Raw genomic sequence first — 19,104 nt, 5'->3', positions numbered from 1 at the left:
CAAGGAGGCCTACAAACCTGACTCACTTACACCAGCTCTGTCAGGAGGAATGGGCCAAAATTCACCCAACTTATTGTGGGAAGCTTGTGGAAGGCTACCTGAAATGTTTGACCCAAGTTAAACAATTTAAAGGCAATGCTTCCAAATACTAATTGAGTGTATGTAAACTTCTGACCCACTGGGATTGTGAAATAAATAAAAGCTGAAATATATAATTCTCTGTACTATTATTCTGACATTTCACATTCTTAAAATAAAGTGGTGATCCTAACTGACCTAAAACAGGGAATTTTTACTAGGATTAAATGTCAGGAATTGTGAAACTGAGTTGAAATTTATTTGGCTAAGGTGTATGTAAACTTCCGAATTTTCACTGTATGTATGTGAATCTGTCAACCAATCGACAAATCAATCACACACCAATGACCATTTACATGTTTAAGGCTACGTCTGTTCCATAGCTAACCCTAAAGGTACATCACAATAGTAACATAGACACTTCACAATGCAAGTGCCATCATCTCCCATTTGAATATAGCCTACATATTTGTTGATGTAGCTGCTAGGCATATCAAGTGTTTTCAGACAGATGATGTATGGGTAGATCCTATGCATTGCACCATATCCCATGTATCCTGCAGCTGTACATATAGCCTACTTAAAACCCTGATATATAGAGGCCTAGTCCACTCAGCCGTCCCGAGCCAGCCCGACTAGCCTAACTCAGCATCTACTGGGAGATTCTGTATCTCGGTCTTTTAGATGATCCAGAGATAGGGGAGATGTGGTATAATTAAGCACCTGGGGTTTGTGGTATATAGCCAATATACCACAGCTAAGGGCTGTTCTTGGACATGACGTGGCACGTAATGCCTGGATACAGCCCTTAGCCGCTGTATATTGGCCATATACCACAAACCCCAGAGGTGCCTTATTGCTATTATAAACTGGTTACCAACGTAATTAGCGCAGTAAAACTGTTTTGTCATGCCCGTGGTATACGGTCTGATATACCACGGCTGTCAGGCGTTCAGGGCCCGACTCACCCAGTTTCTAATGGCTGTTATGAGATGGTGAGATGGGTGCAGTGACATCCCTGGCTAGGCTGTTCTCATGAGTTGCACGGTCTAGGGTTTAGATGCTTTCCCATTAGGTAGCACTAGCAGATAGGTACTAGGTAATGTTTTGATGTGGTGATCAACTAGATAAGACCGTATAAACCCAGGCCCAGCTCTATAGGCTGGGTAATGAATAACATCTGGATGCTGTTGGGGAACTTATTTGCATCCTCCTGCATCTGGCAGCCTACCGAGGAGGATGATCATTAAGACTCTCCCTTCGCTATTGAAGCCTGGGTAAGCTGTGGCGTTCTCGCCGTGCATGCGCACACATTCAACCCACGCACACACACACACGTCTCACTCTCTCTTTTCTAGCTCTCCATCCCACCCCCTCTCATCTTTCTCCCCTTCCTTTTCTCATGCCGTCTAACTCTTTTCCTCCCTCCTTTCTCTATCTCTCTGTGTCACCCTCCCCCCTCTCTGTATGTCCACCGCCTGTGGGCTGTAATTAAGCTCTAGCAATGATTCTGTCCTAGCAGCATCTGCTGGCCTCTCTCTGTGTCTTCTCTCATTGGCTGAACTCTGGCTGAGTGCAAAGCCAGTGTGACACCTGCAGAATGTGATGTGTGTGGGTGTGTGTTGTGTGTGGTTGTGTGTGAATGTGTTGTGTGTGTGTGTGTATGTGTGTGTGTGTGTGTGTGTGTGTGTGTGTGTGTGTGTGATACATATGTGAGGGGAAGGAGAGGGTTGAGGAGGTGGATTTTATTGGAGGAGGGAGAGACCAAATGTACACCACTGCACTCAGTAGCCATGTTGAGGTAGGAGCATGATACTGCAGTGTTGTTGATTTCCACACACAGGTGTGTTGCCTTTGGCATCGACAGCCTCTGGGGTAGTGGATCAAGCATGTAGTCCTCTGTCTTTCTACTCAAGTCTATCACTCACAAAGCTGTTCTGTTCTTATCAGTTGCTGTTTCTCCCCTCTCTTCCCTCCCCCCCTCTTACTCTTCTGTTCTCTCCCTCTCTTCCCGCTCCCCCCCTCTTACCTCTCTCTGTTTCTCTCCCTCTCTTCCCCTTCCCCCTCTTACTCTCTCTGTTTCCTTCCTCTTTCCCGCTGCCCCCCTCTTACTCTCTCTGTTTCTCTCCCTCTCTTCCCGCCTCCCCCCCTCTTACTCTCTCTGTTCTCTCCCTCTCTTCCCCTCCCCCTCTTACTCTCTCTGTTCTCTCCCTCTCTTCCCGCTCCCCCCTCTTACTCTCTCTGTTTCTCTCCCTCTCTTCCCACTCCCCCACTCTACTCTCTCTGTTTCACTCCCTCTCTTCCCGCTCCCCCCCTCTTACTCTCTCTTTCTTTCTCTCTCTTCCCGCTCCCCCCTCTTACTCTCTCTGTTTCTCTCTCTCTCTTCCTCCCGCTCCCCCCCTGCTTACTCTCTGTTTCTCTCCCCCTCACCAAACAGCAACGCATCTCCCTCTCTTCCTGCTCCCCCCCTCTTACTCTCTGTTTCTCTCCCCCTCACCAAACAGCAAGGACTCTCCCTCTCCTCCCGCTCCCCCCCTCTACTATCTCGTTTCTCCCCAACACATCGTCTGTTCCTGTCCCCCTCTTACCTTCTCCCCCCCTCCAACGCAACGCATCTCCCTCCCTATCATTTCCCACTCTTCTGTTCTCCCCCACAAACAGCAAGCATCTCCCTCTCTCCTGCTCCCCCCCTCTTACTCTCTCTGTTTCTGCTCCCCCTCACCAAACAAGCAAGGCATCTCCCTCTCTTCCTGCTCCCCCCCTCTTACTCTTCTCCTCTGTTCTTCTTTCCTCTTTCTCTCCGTAACTCTCTCGTTTCTCTCCTTACTCTCTCTGTTTCTCTACTCCTCTCTGTTTCTCTCCCCCTGACACCAAACAGCAAAGCATCTCCCTCTCTCCTAGTCCCCCCTCTTACTCTCTCTGTTTCTCTCTTACTCTCTCTGTTTCTCTCCCCCTCACCAAACAGCAAGGCATCTCCCTCCCATCAGAGCGGAAGCTTATGTTTTCTTTTCAGGCCATGAATAAAATATCAAAGGAGAACAAGTGATGTTCCCTGCATCGGAAGTTGCGGCGTGGTCTTTGTTGTGTGTGTCTGTGTGTGACAGCTACTGTAACAGGGGTACTTTATCAGCGAGAGAGGGGCACAGCACATCTGGACGGGGATTGGCTCTGGGAGGGAGATGAGATTCAACACACACAGACAGAGACGCGGACATCACACACATGTTACACCATGTGCCATCTCTGGTCGATGGGAGTGAGTTGAGCAAATGGTGTGAAGGGCGCTCTAAGGAGCCGTATCCTCTGACTAACAGCCAAACCCCTTGCATGTGTACACACACACACACACACACACACACACAGGCACCCCAAACGAGTAGCATCCTGTGACTAACAACTCTTCTCGCAGAGGGGGGTAGCAGGCCGTGGATCGATAGCGTAGCCACTGGGAGGCTAATCAATATTGGATTGACACTGCTGGAGTAGGAGGATGAGCTGAGCCTTTCCCAACCCCCAGTCCCCCACTGTGTGTGGACCATATCTTGAATGCTCACAACCAAATCCCACCCTGGAAAAATAGTTACACACTGGAAATATAGCTTAGTTTTTTATTTGTATGTGTGAGTGGTCCAACCACAGTCAGCTCAGCGTTGACCTCGTTTGGTCTTTGACTGTTGACTGACTCAAACTGCGTTTGCTCTGTTCCCGCGAAGCCAATAGATTAGCATTTCTAAAGCCTTTTGTGTAAAAACGACTAATTAAAACTTTATCGCTCGCAGACAGACAGGGAGCGAAAGACCACGTATCTGCCCGTTGTGCCAGCGCTGAAGTTAGTATTAGCGCGAGGGAGATAGCATCGCTCTCACACACACACAGCATTGCAATACATACATACACAGACGCAAACACAGACACACACACACACAAAGCGTCACAATAAAGACACACACACACACCAAAGAGTCTCCAAATCGGTGTTGTATTAACGTTTCCGTGACCCCCCTCTGCGGTCGAGCTGGGATTGGGTATAAAAAGCCATAAATCCAATTACTTTATGCAAAGTGGCCGAGTAGTGTTTTATAATAAGAACAAAATAGGAAAACAGGTCTGCGTTCACTAGCAGTGCTCTGAGTCTATCACGTAGCCTAGTGGTTAGAGCGTTGTCCCAGTAACCAAACGGTTGCTAGTTCGAATCCCCAAGTCCACAAGGTGGRAAAAAAACATCTGTCAATCTGCCCTTGAGCAAGGCACTTAACCCTAATTGCTCGCCGTCGATAATGTCTGATCCGTGACCCCACTCTCCGAGGGTGTCTCAGGGGGAGATGGGATATACAAAAACACATTTTCAATTCACACCTCACACTTGATGTAGGAATAGCCAAAACACAGAGAGGGAGAGAGGGAGCTTTAGTGTGAGATCACTGTTTCTGAGTAGTCCTCTCATCAGCTCTAAATGTGTGTGTGTGTGTGTGCAGTCACGTATCAACTCCCAAACACTGGCCCTGACCTTTCCCCAACAATCTAGTAGACTCCAGAGGGCGTGAAAATGGTGTGTGTGAAAATGGTGTGTGTGCGCTCGTTCTGCAGGTCTGCGGCTCAAACGAAGGGACATTTCCCTGACTGTCAGATGAATTTAGCTCTGGAAGAAACACTCCTGTGTGGCAGGCAGCTTAGGATCTTCCCTATGTGACAAAACCTCTTAGAGAAGGTGTGTCTGTGTGTGTGTGTGTGTGTGTGTGTGTGTGTGTGTGTGTGTGTGTGTTGTGTGTGTGTGGTGTGTGTGGTGTGTGTGTGTGGTGTGGTGTGTGTGTTGCGCATCAGACTGTCAGATGCTGTTAAAGTCCGTCAGGCTGCAGCGGTTCTGCACCATTCACAGTAACACGCTGTCACTCCCAAACTCTACTACCACACACACACACACACACACACACACACACACACACACACACACTTGCATCAAACAACCAACATGCCCAGAGAGACATTGCAGAAGCCCTGGGCTTGATGAATAACGGTTGTGTTGTGTTTCAGGTGTGTTCCAGAATAGGTTTCTAGTCAGGCCATGGTTTGGAAATCTATTTAGTGTATTTTAACTTCATAACGTGTATGGTGTTGCTGTGGAGCTGTGTGGACTACTTTTTGATGATGAGTGAATATACCTGAGGTTGCAGCTTCAGTGTCAGTGCTCTCCTATTTCCTAAAGCCCTTTTGTTGCCATTTAGTTTTACTAAAGAGCATTTTAAAGTCTCTTTTCGTCTCTCTCGCTCTCTCTTTCTCACTCCATCTCTCCATTCCGGGGCTGTCTTGACACACATCCCCAGACAGTGGCAGCGTTATCATTCTCTTTTGTAGTGTTAATAAGGCAGCTGTCAGGCTGGCTGGTGACATCCTTGTGTGACAGGCAGCTAGCGGGGCCAGACTATTTGTTTTTCTCCTGCTGGACCTTTTCTTCCCAAGGTGAGTCTCACCGTGTCAGGGAACTGTTGTACAGTGCTTCTTCTCCACGGTGGTGGTATTGTGTAGCGTTTGGTCGTCTTGGTTGGTTTGTTTAGGCGTGATATTGCGTGGAGGTTTGCGGTTCCTGGCTGGTCTGTAGTATCTTGATTTCTGCTGGTATGTTTTTGGTTGGGTTAGTTTGTGCTGATCTTTGGTAAAACAGTGGTGTCTGTCTGCTTTGTGTGGACTGTGGGAGTTTCCTGCTTTTGACTGGACTCCTACTTGGTATGCAGTTATTTGCTGCTCTTCTGTAGGTGTGAAGGTGATGATAGTGGACGTGGAGGAGAGTGTTTGGCTGTTGATTACAATGCTCACTTTGTTTGCCTGGCGTTGCTGGAGTTGAATGGTTCCCTGGCCTCACCTCAGATTAGGAATCCACTGTCAACAACAACTAGACCTAGTCCTGAGAGCCCAATTGCCAATCACAAACTAGAGCCAGTCCTTACATCCAATCACAATCTAGAGACAGCCCTGAGATCCAATCACCAACTAGAATCAGCGGTGAAGGCCAATTACAATCAATCAGTACCGATTCCTAGAGATGCAAACCGTTTATTTGAGATGGCATTTGCCAATGTATGTCTGTGTTTCAGAATGACAACTGTAGGCCTTTCTCTAGCTCAAAGGTCGAATGCAGCTGTTTTTATCTCAATAGCAAATCATTTCTGGGTAACAATTAAGTATCTTATTGTGTGTTTCTTTTTCACCATTTTAATTGAAAACAAAAATAGCTTCTTAGCAAAGAGCAATTTCTCAAGCAAGAATTTAGCTAGGACTGTCTGGGAGTGGTCTGAGAGGGGAGGGCAAAACTGAAAACTAGCTGTTATTGGCAGAGAGGTTTGGAACTCCCTTTCTTATTGGTCTATTAACTGGTGATGTCACCAGGCAGGCCAAAACTTTGTCCCACCAAAACAGGCTGACATTTCAGTCGTTTTAAACAAACCCTTGCACTAAAAGAACATTATTATTAATTGCACAGTATTAATCCAACCTCACAGTGTGAAAATATAAAACACCGAAAAAATCTAGTTTTGACTGCACTGGGCCTTCAACTGTGTGACCATAACTGTGTGCCTGATGGACACTGAATAGTAATGGTGTATACTAATTCAGCTCAACCCTTTTACAACAATATAACTTTCAGCCGTATGGAATCCTGTTGTAAACCTGTATTGTAGGGCTATGTTCTACCTTTGACTATGTGCTGACTCTCTCTGCTCTTTTTCTTCCTCTCTCTTCCTCTTCCTTCCGGTTTCCACAGAAGAAGGTGGAGCTTCAGACAGACTCCAGAGCCAATCCCAGGAGGACCCCCGAGCCGGCCATCGACCTGCTCGGCCTGGGTAAGGCATGACCAGCAGATCCCAGATCCTAGAAATGGATACTCTAAATGCCCCCACTTTATCAAGCTCTCTCTCTCTCTCTGTGTGTGTCTAGTGGGGGCACTATGACAGAATGAAAGAGGCACGTGTAGAAGGGTGAGAGGTGTCAGGTTAATTAAACTGGCGTGGCCAGGGAGGTGGGGTGGAGGTTTGGGTCTGTCTAAAAGGACCCTAAATTAAACCACGCGTCTTCCTGATGGAGGCAGTACGTTTCCATGGCTCGCTCAGCTCTCGCTCCCAGAGTGGCCATCCCATAATAGATGGTTAGTTGAAGCCGGAACAAAGGGAGGCTACTTTCAAGTGGGGAAGAGCCTGTGGCACTCTCATTGCATTGCCCTGTCCCTCTCTGTTCAAAATCCCCACCATGCACAGCTTCTTTCTCTTCTCTCTCTCTCTCTCAATTATTTCCTGTTCTCTCTCAAGGGGCTAAATTTTGTTCACACTTAAAGGGCTAAATTATGGATGTTCTAACATAGTGTTATATAAAGACTACCATCATGCTGTCTTACCTCTCTCTCTATTTCTCTCTCTCTAATTTTTCTCTCTTCTCTCTCGCTCTATTTTTTTCTCTCTATATTGCTCTGTGGTCAAACTCCCCATCATACATGTCTCATTCTCTCTGTCTGAATGGTACATTGTCTACTAATGGTCTCACCTCTTGAGGAGGGGGACACAGTTTCTCCTCTCGCCACATTCTCATTCTTTCCCTGTCTCTCTCGTTCTCTCTCTCCCCAATGTCCCATGGTGCTTTCCCTCCTGTCGTGGAGAGCAGCTGGATTGTAGATGGGCAATGTGTCTGTGATCACGATCAGTCAACATCCCTATTTCTCTCCCAGCTGTCTCTCTGTGTGTCTCTCTGTCTCTGTCTCTGTCTTGGTCTGTCTATTGAGCTTATATCACATTTGAAAATCCGATTTTATGATTCTAAAAATAGCCCTTGAAAACAATTGGCAGTTTGTGATCCACGAATTGAAATTTAATTCCATTTCAACTTCAGAAGTGAAATCACTGTGAACGAAAATCCATATCCACCTGAAAGTAATGGGCCGTTTCTTAGTTGACTGTTTTGAAATAGCATTGAGTTATGTTCATATACCTGTGTGGAGAGGGCTGACTGGGCTTTTTCATTGTATTATGGTTCTGAACCCCAAGTAAATAATATCCCAAAACATCCTCCTACATCTGAGGAGGGAAGGGGAATAGGCAGCGCATCATAAATAACCAGGAGTCATGTATACACACACACACACACACACACACACACACACACACACACACACACACACACACACACACACACACACACACACACACACACACACGGATATGAGATTACGCACAAAATCTATACTGCCTCCAGGTCAATGTTTACTCTCTCTCTCTCAATGCACCTTGCAGGTGGAGCTGCAACAGTTCTTCTGCTGTACCAGTCAGTGATGAGGACATCTTTGGTCCAATGGTGTCCAACCCCTGCTCCTCCAACACCCCCAGGTACCACTCCCACAACCCAGGTACCACTCCCACCACAACCCCCGGTACCACCTCCCACCACAACCCCCAGGTACCACTCCCACCACAACCCCAGGTACCACCTCCACCACAACCCCAGGTACCACCTCCACCACAACCCAGGTACCAACGTCTTCTTCTGGACCACCTCCCAGTTGGTCAGCCTATGCCCTCTCCCTGTGGATACAATTGAGTCAGTGAAGACAGACTGGAGCACTGGGTTTTGTGTTCCTCTGCAGTAAGAACACACTCATACACACACATTGACCTCACTCATGCACACACACACACACCACACACACACACACAACACACACACACACACACAACACACACAACATAACAGACAAACATTTAATGTGCAGTCTAGTCCCCACATTCCATATCCTCCGAGAGATGGAGAGAGGTCGGAGTGTATTGTGTTAATTTCACAGTGTGTCCCTGTCCCAGCTCCCAGTTACAGGCTGACACTGTTGGTTAGTTAAGGCCTGTCAGATGAAAGGACACGGCTCCAATGTGTTCTGTGGATATTACACTGGGAGGGAAGAGATGAGAGGGGAAAGGATGAGAGGGAGAGGATGAGAGGGATGAGAGGGGAAGGATGGAGGGGAAAGGATAGAGAGGGGAAAGGATAGAGAGGGGAAGGATGAGAGGGGAAAGGATAGAGAGGGGAAAGGAGAGAGAGGGGAAAGGAGAGAGAGGGGAAGGAGAGAGAGGGGAAAGGAGAGAGAGAGGAGAGAGAGAGAGAGAGAGAGAGAGAGAGAGAGAGAGAGAGAGACGAGAGAGAGAGAGAGAGAGAGAGAGAGAGAGAGAGAGAGAGAGAGAGAGAGAGAGAGAGAGAGAGGAGAGAGAGGAGAGAGAGAGAGAGAGGGAGAGAGAGAGAGGAGAAGGAAGAGAGAGAGAGAGACGAGTAGAGAGAGAGATAGTCGTGAACATGGTACAGGACTGAGGTGACATTCGAGAAGAAGAGGATAGTCTGAACATGGTACAGAGACCTGAGGAAGAGAGAGGATAGTTGAACATGGTTACAGAGACTGAGGAAGAGAGAGGATAGTCTGAACTGGTACAAGAGACTGAGAAGAGACAGGAAGTCTGAACATGGTACAGAGACTGAGGAAGAGAGAGGATAGTCTGAACATGGTACAGAGACTGAGGAAGAGAGAGGATAGTCTGAAATGGTAAGAGACTGAGGAAGAGAGAGGGATAGGTATCTGAACATGGTACAGAGCACTGAGGAGAGAGAGGATAGTCTGAACATGGTCAGAGACTGAGGAAGAGAGAGGATAGTCTGAACATGTACAGAGACTGAGGAAAGAGAAGAGGATAGTCTGAAGCAGTGGTAACAGAGACTAGAGGAAGAGAGGTATAGTACTGAACATGGTACAGAGACTGAGGAAAATGAAAAGAGAGGAAGTCGTGAACATGGTACAGAGACTGAGGAAGAGACAGGATAGTCTGAACATGGTAGACTGGAGAGGAAAGAACGAAGAGACAGGATAGTCTGAACATGGTACAGAGACTGAGGAAGAGAAGGATGTCTGAACATGGTACAGAGACTGAAGGAAGAGAAAGGTAATAGTCTGAACATGGTACAGAGACTGAGGAGGACGAGGATAGTCTGAACATGGTAACAGAGCCTGAGGAAGAGAGAGGATAGTCTGAACATGGTACAGAACTGAGAGGAGGAGAGGAGGTGAAGGAAGAGAACAGAGGAGAGAGAGGATAGTCTGAACTGGTACAGAGACTGAGGGAGAGAATATCGAGTTGGAAGAGCGGGATAGTCTGAACATGGTACAGAGACTGAGGAGAGAAGAGGATAGTCTGAAGACATGGTACAGAGAACTGAGCACACAGAGTATTTTCCTCACTCAGCTGTTCCAGGGATGAGAACAGCAGTGGAGAACGAAAGCATGGAGTGATGGTTAAATAAAGCATTTGGAATGAGGGTGTTTGATAGGTGCCAACAGTCATTCCCCACACACTCCTTCATCCCACTTCCAAACTCCGTTGGCTCTCCACTGCCGACACAACACAACACACACACACACACACACACACACACACACACCACACACCACACAACACACACACACACACACACACCACACAACCACACAACACACACAGATCTCCCCTTTCTTAGTTTCACGTCTCACAAACACCGCTACACCCGACATACAGTCCGGATTTGCGAAGAAACCGCACAGTCCTGACTCGTTAGCTGAGCATGGACAGAGCACAACCAGGACACAGCAACAGTCCGATCTCTGAGCATGGACACAGCAGCACCGAGGACACAGCACAGTCCTGACTTCTGAGCATGACAACAGACGAACCCAGGACACAGCAAGTTGATTCTGAGCATGGACAAGCACAGTCCTGACTGCGATAGAAGAGCAAGTTATGGGTGGTTGGTGGTGGACGTTCAACTGGATGCTTATCCAAACTGCGTGGTTAATCCACCGAAGAACAGAACCACGGTGCCTTTTCTCTCACTCAGCCCTCCCCCCCTCCATCTGCTCTCCAACCCTCTCTCTCTACTTCCCCGCCATTATCCTTCCAATCCTGCTTCCTCTTTCTTTCCCCGCTCCCTTCCTTTCCCATCTCGTCTCTCCCTCCTGCTGTATTCTGTTCATAGTACACACACAACAATCGCCTGTTTTGCAATGGAAGGATCAGACACATCGAAGTATAAAACAGAAAAAGAATGAGCCAGTGAATACACTTCCTACTGGCTGCCTATGGTTGGTTTGTGCTACTGTGTTTGAGCTGTGGTAACCAGACCGACAAAACAACACACTAGACAGCGTTGCTATGCGCTTTCCCTCACTATAACCAGGATCTAGGCATGTCGTGTGGTGTATTCTATCTTCCAGTATGTCAATTCTGAAATGTGATTACGAGATCTCATGACCTGGGTTTGTTTGTGTGTCTATCCAGCTTTTCAACCCGCGACCCCTTTTTCCCTCTGAATATTCTGGAATAACACAGGCGGAGAGATGGTGTTCTCCCACCTGTCGGTTATTGTCTTTCAAACTGCCCCCCACCTCCTCTTTCCCTGGCGGTCTGTGCTCAGTAAAATAGACCCCCCCTCTTCCCTGAGCCAGGTCAGTGTCAGTAAAAACCCCCTCTCTTTCATGTGTCCAGTAAAATAACCCCCCCCTCTTCCCTGGCCAGGTCTGTGTTCAAGTAAAACAACCCCCCCCCCCCTCTTCCGTGGCCAGGTCTGTGCTCAGTAAATAACCCCACCCCCTCCCCTCTTCCCTGGCCAGGTCTGTGTTCAGTAAAACAACCCCCCCCCTCTTCCGTGGCCAGGTCTGTGCTCAGTAAAATAACCCCCCCTCTTCTCTGTTCCGTGGCCAGGTCTGTGTTCAGTAAAACAACCCCCCCCCATTCCTTTCTCTGTCGTGGCCAGGTCTGGTGTTCAGGTAAAATAACCCCCCCCCCTCTCTGTTCCGTGGCCAGGTCTGTGTTCAGTAAAATAACCCCCCCCCTCCGTACACATACAGACGTTTACGTGCACGCACATACACACACAACCTTCTGCTCAGTAGGTTGTCGGCTGCAGATGGTGTATCAGAGGTGGGTAGTGTTGTGTGTGTGTGTGTGTTCTGCCAGATTCGGGCAGGCTGGAACACACGCTGCTAAGTATTTGTGGGTCTGAATGTAGAAGTATATGATACTGACACGGTGGAAAAGAAGCTGGTTGATGGACAATGGCAACTTCTAATTCACAGCTTTGTGTAGAATCAACAGAGGGGAGTATAACACGGATACTGGTGTTAGAGTGGGAGTCCAGCCATGCACAGATCTGTGTGTGTTGTGTGCATGTCTGTGTCCACTATGTACAGTCCCTGCTGATTTTCTTCCACTACCATCTCTTTATTCCCTCCACATTGCCCAGACACACACCCCTCCCTCCCTCTCCTACTCTTATATCACTACTGATCCAGAAGGCAGTCAGACACAAACACACATCTAACGTTAGGAAAACGCTTCTTTTTGGGCCACATGCAAATGCCTGGGTATTTATAGCACACTGATACATATTGCAACGCTCCAGAGCCTGTCACCTTCATCTGTCTCGGCCCTAGTATAGTGAGTGAGTGTGAGTGAGTGTGAGTGAGAGTGAGTGTGTGTGAGTGTGTGTGAGTGAGTGTGAGTGAGTGTGTGTGAGTGTGTGTGTGTGTGTGTGTGTGCGCAGACAGTAAAAGGTCATGCTCATGAATAGTACACGTTTGTGTGTTTAATCACCACTGTCTGTCTCGGACTCAGTTCGTCTGTTTGTACGAGGCCATGTGTACAGGTGTGTAAGTATGAGTCACTGCTTTTCTACTTCGTTCCCCCCTCTTTTCTCCTGCTCCCTCGTTCCCCAGTCAGAGAGACTGCAGAGAGACTGGGAGAGCAGCGCCGCCTGCTAAGCAGCCGAATGCCACCACACACAGAGCCCTTCCTGTGGCGCGTGTGTACATGCGCGTAAAAGCTCCGTCATCGCGCAACTTCCCTCCTGTCTCGCCTTATTCATGAACTGACTCCCTCCTCTCTCCCTTCTTCCCTCCTCTCTATCGCTCCTCTCATTTCCCCTGTCCTCTCCCCGTTCCCTCTCTTCCTCATTGCAGCCTCTATCTTAGCCCTTCCTACGCACATACACATATTTTACGCCACCCTTTCTCCATCCCTATCCATTAGACTTAACGGGTGTCTGTGTGGGTAGGTATGTTTGCGTATTTAAGCCCTGACACTCGTGGAGATTGGCCTGTATGGATAGGGCCAAATGGAAACTTTTCKAACAGAATAACTATATGCATGACCATGGTAGCAATTGATGGAGAACACTTTGGAGATGATGGGGTAATTATCAGACCAGAGGTGAGGACACCACAGTTCACCTGACACAAGACCGAATCCAAACATCACACTGTTGATTTGATGTGCATTTTTGTTCAATAATGAAATCTGAAAATACTCTGGATACATCCAGTAACATCACAAATATTCATTGACATTTTGGAGCAGGTGCCAGATAAGAAAAGTGATTAGCAGGGTTTGAGTTAGAGAACTAACTGGTGTCTCCAAGTGGTCACACACCTTTCAATGTACCTTTTGACTCTAGGAAAGGACCTTAACTATAAGGAGCTTTTTCTGAGCTTCTAGCTTTTCTGTTGAGGAACTGAAGCAAGCACACTTGTATTATTTTGTTTGGAACACAGCCCTGCATCCGCACCTTAACACAATTACTGTTGTTTTTTTACGCAAACCGTTATCTATCGCAATCTGGGTCAGGTGGGCATAATTTGAAAGCGTATTCTATTGCCAAGATAGCTAGCTAAGTTCTAAAATAAGATCTTACAGTGTCAGGCTTTCCAAAGGCACTTCAGACAAACAGATTGTCATTTTGGTGCRCATAGAATGGAGTCAGGAGTGCATTCATGTACGTGTTCCGTGGCAAATTATCTTCACAATACGACAAACAGGCTCGTTGTGTTCAGGACAACCCAGGACGTAACGCATGTCATCCTTGTAACTGGATCAAATACAGTGATCGTAAACGTTGATACTGTAAATGACATGAGTTTTCAAATATGGAAACGTGAAGTGCACATTTGGACTCATGGGTGTGTGGTTTGCTTGTATGACATCAAAGCGGTATTTATTATAATACTCCACGTCTCATCTTTCAGAACACATCCACTCAGAAAACAAATGGGTAAAAAGGTATTGGGGGTAACCGCACGTGCGGTGCTCAAGTTTATAAATGCTGTCAGTCAAAACCATTATAGCGCGGTGTGGCGCAGAGCCTGAGCTCTGACGTCATGTATAGCATGTTGCTGTACCGCCAACGCATTCCAATTTAAAYGCTTATCAATGACAAAATCTGCCATTTTCAACATGTATATGCGATGACGGGGGCTGTGACAACGGTTAAAAGGTTTTATAAAGGGTGTGTGTGTGTCTTCTCAGCCTCGTTCTCGCTCTATTCATCTCTCTCTTCTGCACCAGTCTAATTCATGTCATCCATCTCACTTAAGGTGACAACACCTCTTCTCTTCCTTTTATTTGTCGCTCTCTCCTTTTTTTAAGCGCTGCCTGTCAGTCGTACTACCTCTACGTTGTGTGTGTGTGCATGCATGTATGTGTGTGTGTGCATTCTGCTCATGCAGGTTGGCTTCAGTAAATCAATTTGGCCATAGATCTATCTCACAAACACACACACACATTCTCTCTGTTCCTATGCGTTGTTCTGTCCCTCCAGGCGGTCTCCAGTGCAGCCCCAGGCGTCCCAGCAGTAGCGGCGTCCGCGGGGGGATCGGGGGGTGCTGCTGGCCCCCAGGMTAATCTAGATCTCTTCAGTGAGAAGAACAGTAGCAGCACCAAGACGGAGGAGGGGGCCAAGAAACCCCTCTCCAAGGACTCCATCCTCTCCCTCTACAGCAACACCACGGTCAGCCCACAGCCTGCTGCCCCAGGTAATGCAACATGCAGTACATACATACATACAGTTGAAGTCGRAAGTTTACATACACTTAGGTTGGAGTTGTTAAAACTTGTTTTTCAATCACTCCACAAATTTCTTGTTAGCGAACTATAGTTTTGGCAAGTCGGTTAGGTCATCTACTTTGTGCATRACACAAGTAATTTTTCCATTCATTGTTTACAGACAGATTATTTCACTTATAATTTACTATATCACAATTCTAGTGGGTCAGAAGTTTACATACACTAAGTTGGACTGCTTGCTCTTAAACAGCTTGGAAAATTCCAGAAAATTATGTCATGCTTTAGAAGCTTCTGATAGGCTAATTGACATTATTGAGTCATTGGAGGTTACCTGTGGATGTATTTCAAGGCTACCTTCAAACTCAGTGCCTCTTTGCTTGACATCATGGGAAAATCTAAAGAAATCAGCCAAGACCTCAGGAAAAATAATTGTAGACCTCCACAAGTCAAGTTCATCCTTGGGAGCAATTTCCAAATGCCTGAAGTACCACGTTCATCTGTACAAACAATAGTACGCAAGTATAAACACCATGGGACCACCAGCTGTCATACCGCTCAGGAAGGAGACGCATTCTGTCTCCTAGAGATGAACGTACTTTGGTGCGAAAAGTGCAAATCAATCCCAGAACAACAGCAAAGGACCTTGTGAAGATGCTGAGGAAACAGGTACAAGTAAATCTATATCCACAGTAAAACGAGTCCTATATTTCGACATAAACTGAAAGGCCGCTCGGCAAGGAAGAAGCCACCGCTCCAAAACCGCCATAAAAAGCCAGACTACGGTTGCAACTGCACATGGGGACTTTTGGAGAAATGTTCTCTGGTCTGATGAAACAAAAAAATAGAACTGTTTGGCCATAATGACATCGTTATGTTTGGAGGAAAAAGAGGGATGCTTGCAAGCCGAAGAACACCCATCCAACCGTGAAGCTATGGGGGTGGCAGCATCATGTTGTGGGGTGCTTACTACAGGAGGGTCTGGTGCACTTCACAAATAGATGCATCATGAAGGCAGGAAAGTATGTGGAAATATTGAAGCAACATCTCAAGACATCAGGCAGGAAGTTAAAGCTTGGTCGCAAATGGGTTCTCCAAATAGACAATGACCCCAAGCATACTTCCAAAGTTGTTGCAAAATGGCTTAAGGACAACAGCAAGGTATTGGAGTGGACCATCACAAACCCTGACCTCAATCCTATAGAAAATTTGTGGAAGAACTGAAAAAGCGTGTGCGAGCAAGGAGGCCTACAAACCTGACCCGTTACACCAGCTCTGTCAGGAGAATGGGCCAAAATTCACCAACTATGTGGGAAGCTTGTGGAAGCCTACCCGAACGTTGACCCAAGTTAAACAATTTCAAGGCAATGCTACCAAATAACTAATTGAGTGTATGTAAACTTCTGACCCACTGGAATGTGATGAAATAAATAAAGCGAAATAAATCATTCTCCTCTATTATTCTGACATTTCACATTTTTAAAATCAAGTGGTGATCCTAAAACATGGAATTTTACTTGGATTAAGTGTCAGAAATTGTGAAAAACTGAGTTTAAATGTATTTGGCTAAGGTGTATGTAAACTTGCGACCTTCAACTGTAGCTGAGTGACCTATTCTTTATGTAGCGTTGCTGCAGGAGAAATCTAGTGGAGGTAACCTTGAGAATGTTTTTCCTCTGCTGATTAAGTGTTGACCAAATGCTTTCTCTCTCTGTGTGTCGTGTGTGTGGTGTGTGTGTGTGTGTGGGTGGTGTGTGTGTGTGTGTGTGTGTGTGTGGTGTGTGTGTGGTGTGTGTGTGTGTGTGTGTGTCCTCTCCTCCAGCTGCTGCTATGTATATGGGCCAGCCTCCGATGCAGCAGTTCCCCAGCCAGCCCTCCGGACAGCCTAACTTCCAGACTTACCCAGGAGCGCCACCCACAACCATGACGGCCTGTGTTATGCCCCAGGGAGGAGGAGCCATGATGGGGCAGAACTCTGGCATGATGGTCGGTATGGCGATGCCCAACGGCGGTTACATGGGTATGCAGCAAGGCATGATGGGGCCTCCGGGCGGAGCTATGCCAGCGGGGGCGGGGACTCCCCAGATGTACGCCGCCATGCAGCAGCAACAGCAGGGCCAGTGGAATGTGAACCAGGTAATAAACACATACACACACAGTGGGTGAGCATGTGTGAAATTCTCTTCTCATTCCCTCCTCTGTGTGTCTCTCTGTGGCTTTACCCGACCTCTGTGTGTGAGCATTGTCATTTTCCTGACGACTGCAGGAGGTTAATGAGAGATCATAAATCACTCTGCTCCCACTGACAAGACATCAAACACACACACACACTCTGCCTCGGTGCGGTACATGATATGGTCGTGTGTGTACTGTAATGGGTTCAGGGCGTGCTGTTGGGCTTTTAACCTATGGGTGGGGGTTGGGAAGGATGGTTGGTGGGGGGGGGCTACTCAAAAGTACTCTCGAATCATTAGGCTTGTCTGGGCTACACACACACACACACACACACACACATCTCAGACAAGCCGATAATTCTACTGCTGCAAGGGCATTTCTAATGGATTAGATAGCCAAGACTGGACAGTGGCAGGAGAGGCAGAGCAGAAATGGGCAAGGGGGATGGGAGGGAGATGGACTGACTGAGGACTAAAGAGATGAGAGGAGGGTATACTCTATCCGGTCCTTTACACATGCAGTAAGGAAATAAAATTCCAGTCATCTGATAGCAAGCCAGTAAATACCCATTTCCAGTCATTGCACTAATGCTAATTAGCAGTGGCTCACGTATCTACTTCTAAATGACTTCATACTTCTGAGCTGTCTTGTATTATTCACGACCATAATCTAGCCTGGGCTAAAGCAAGGAAATCTTGTTCTGATGCTGATTGGCTTATTTTTAGGCAGTTATGAAACAAGTGTTCTTTTCTTCTCAGGAAGGCCAAGTCTGAATATTTTATGTCTGTTACCACTGATAACCCGAATGACCCTAGAAAGTTTTGGAATGCTATTAAGTCTATGTCTGGTAACAGTAATGTTACTGAATTACCGTCATGTGTTTTGAAGGACTCTGTTGCTATATATGACAAAACTGAAATGCTGAATTGTTTCAATGAGCACTTTGTATCATCTGGTAGGCTGTTTGATTCAGTGTCCTCTGTCTCTGTATAACCCTGTGTGGATGAACCAGTGTCCTCTGTCTCTGTACAACCCTGTGTGGATGAACCAGTGTCCTCTGTCTCTGTACAACCCTGTGTGGATGAACCAGTGAGAGCTGGTCAAACTTTTAGCTTTTTGCCATTCTCAGTGCAGGTGGTACATAAAGCCCTGAAATACTTAAATCAGAGAAAGCCTGCAGGTCCTGATCTTTTGGATCGCTGCTTTTTAAATCTGGCAGCTGATTTCATAGCTGAACCACTTACATATCTGTTCAATCTAACCCTGGAATGTAATGAAATTCCAAAGATCTGGAAATCAGCATTTGTCCTACCACTTTTAAAAGGGGGAGATCCAACTCTTTTAAATAATTATAGGCCAATCTCAAAGCTGTCACCCCTGGTGAAAATACTTGAAACCGTTGTTAGTGAACAGCTAAAATMGTTTTTATTTACTAACTMTATTTTATCAATGTACCAATCGGGCTTCAGGAAGAAGCATAGCACAATTACAGCAGCCATGAAGGTTTTAAATGATATCACTGAAGCCCTTGACAAAAAACAGCACTGTCTCACTTTTTATTGATCTCTCTAAGGCTTTTGATACAGTTCATCATGCTATACTAAGGCAGAGATTGTTGAGTGTAGGTCTTTCGGAGCATGCAGTTGCATGGTTTGCTAACTATCTGTCTGATAGAACTCAGTGCACTCAATTTGATGGGCTTATGTCTGTTAAATTGTCTGTCCTTACTGGTATGCCCCAAGGCTCTGTACTTGGTCCTCTCTTATTCACTATTTATATAAATGACAAAAAAATTGCAAAATGTGCAAAATGCACAACTTCACTTTTATGCTGATGATACTGTTATTTACTGTTGTGCCTCGTYTCTTACAAAAGCTTTCCAGAAYTTGCAAACTGCTTTTTATACTGTKCAACATACCTTGTRTCAWTTRAAGCTTATCCTCAATACTGACAAAACTAAACTAATGGTGTT

The 19,104-nt window shown here is 46.6% G+C and overlaps 1 protein-coding gene across 1 annotated transcript in view; it reads left to right on the top strand.

The window, feature by feature from the left end:
- The window catches only part of LOC111951860 (stromal membrane-associated protein 1), a 56,553-nt gene that overhangs the window by 34,544 nt on the left and 2,905 nt on the right, over window positions 1–19,104 (top strand). Inside the window, exons 8-11 of the mRNA XM_023970146.2 lie at window positions 6,836–6,914; window positions 8,294–8,444; window positions 14,727–14,929; window positions 16,780–17,093. Of these exons, the coding sequence (XP_023825914.2) occupies window positions 6,836–6,914; window positions 8,294–8,444; window positions 14,727–14,929; window positions 16,780–17,093 (747 nt within the window). The remainder of the gene's footprint in view (window positions 1–6,835; window positions 6,915–8,293; window positions 8,445–14,726; window positions 14,930–16,779; window positions 17,094–19,104) is intronic.

Source organism: Salvelinus sp. IW2-2015, linkage group LG25 (genome assembly GCF_002910315.2).
Source record: "Salvelinus sp. IW2-2015 linkage group LG25, ASM291031v2, whole genome shotgun sequence".
Lineage (NCBI taxonomy): Eukaryota > Metazoa > Chordata > Actinopteri > Salmoniformes > Salmonidae > Salvelinus > Salvelinus sp. IW2-2015.
The sequence above is the reverse complement of the archived record's forward strand: the minus strand, read 5'-3'. Positions and strand labels throughout refer to the sequence as shown.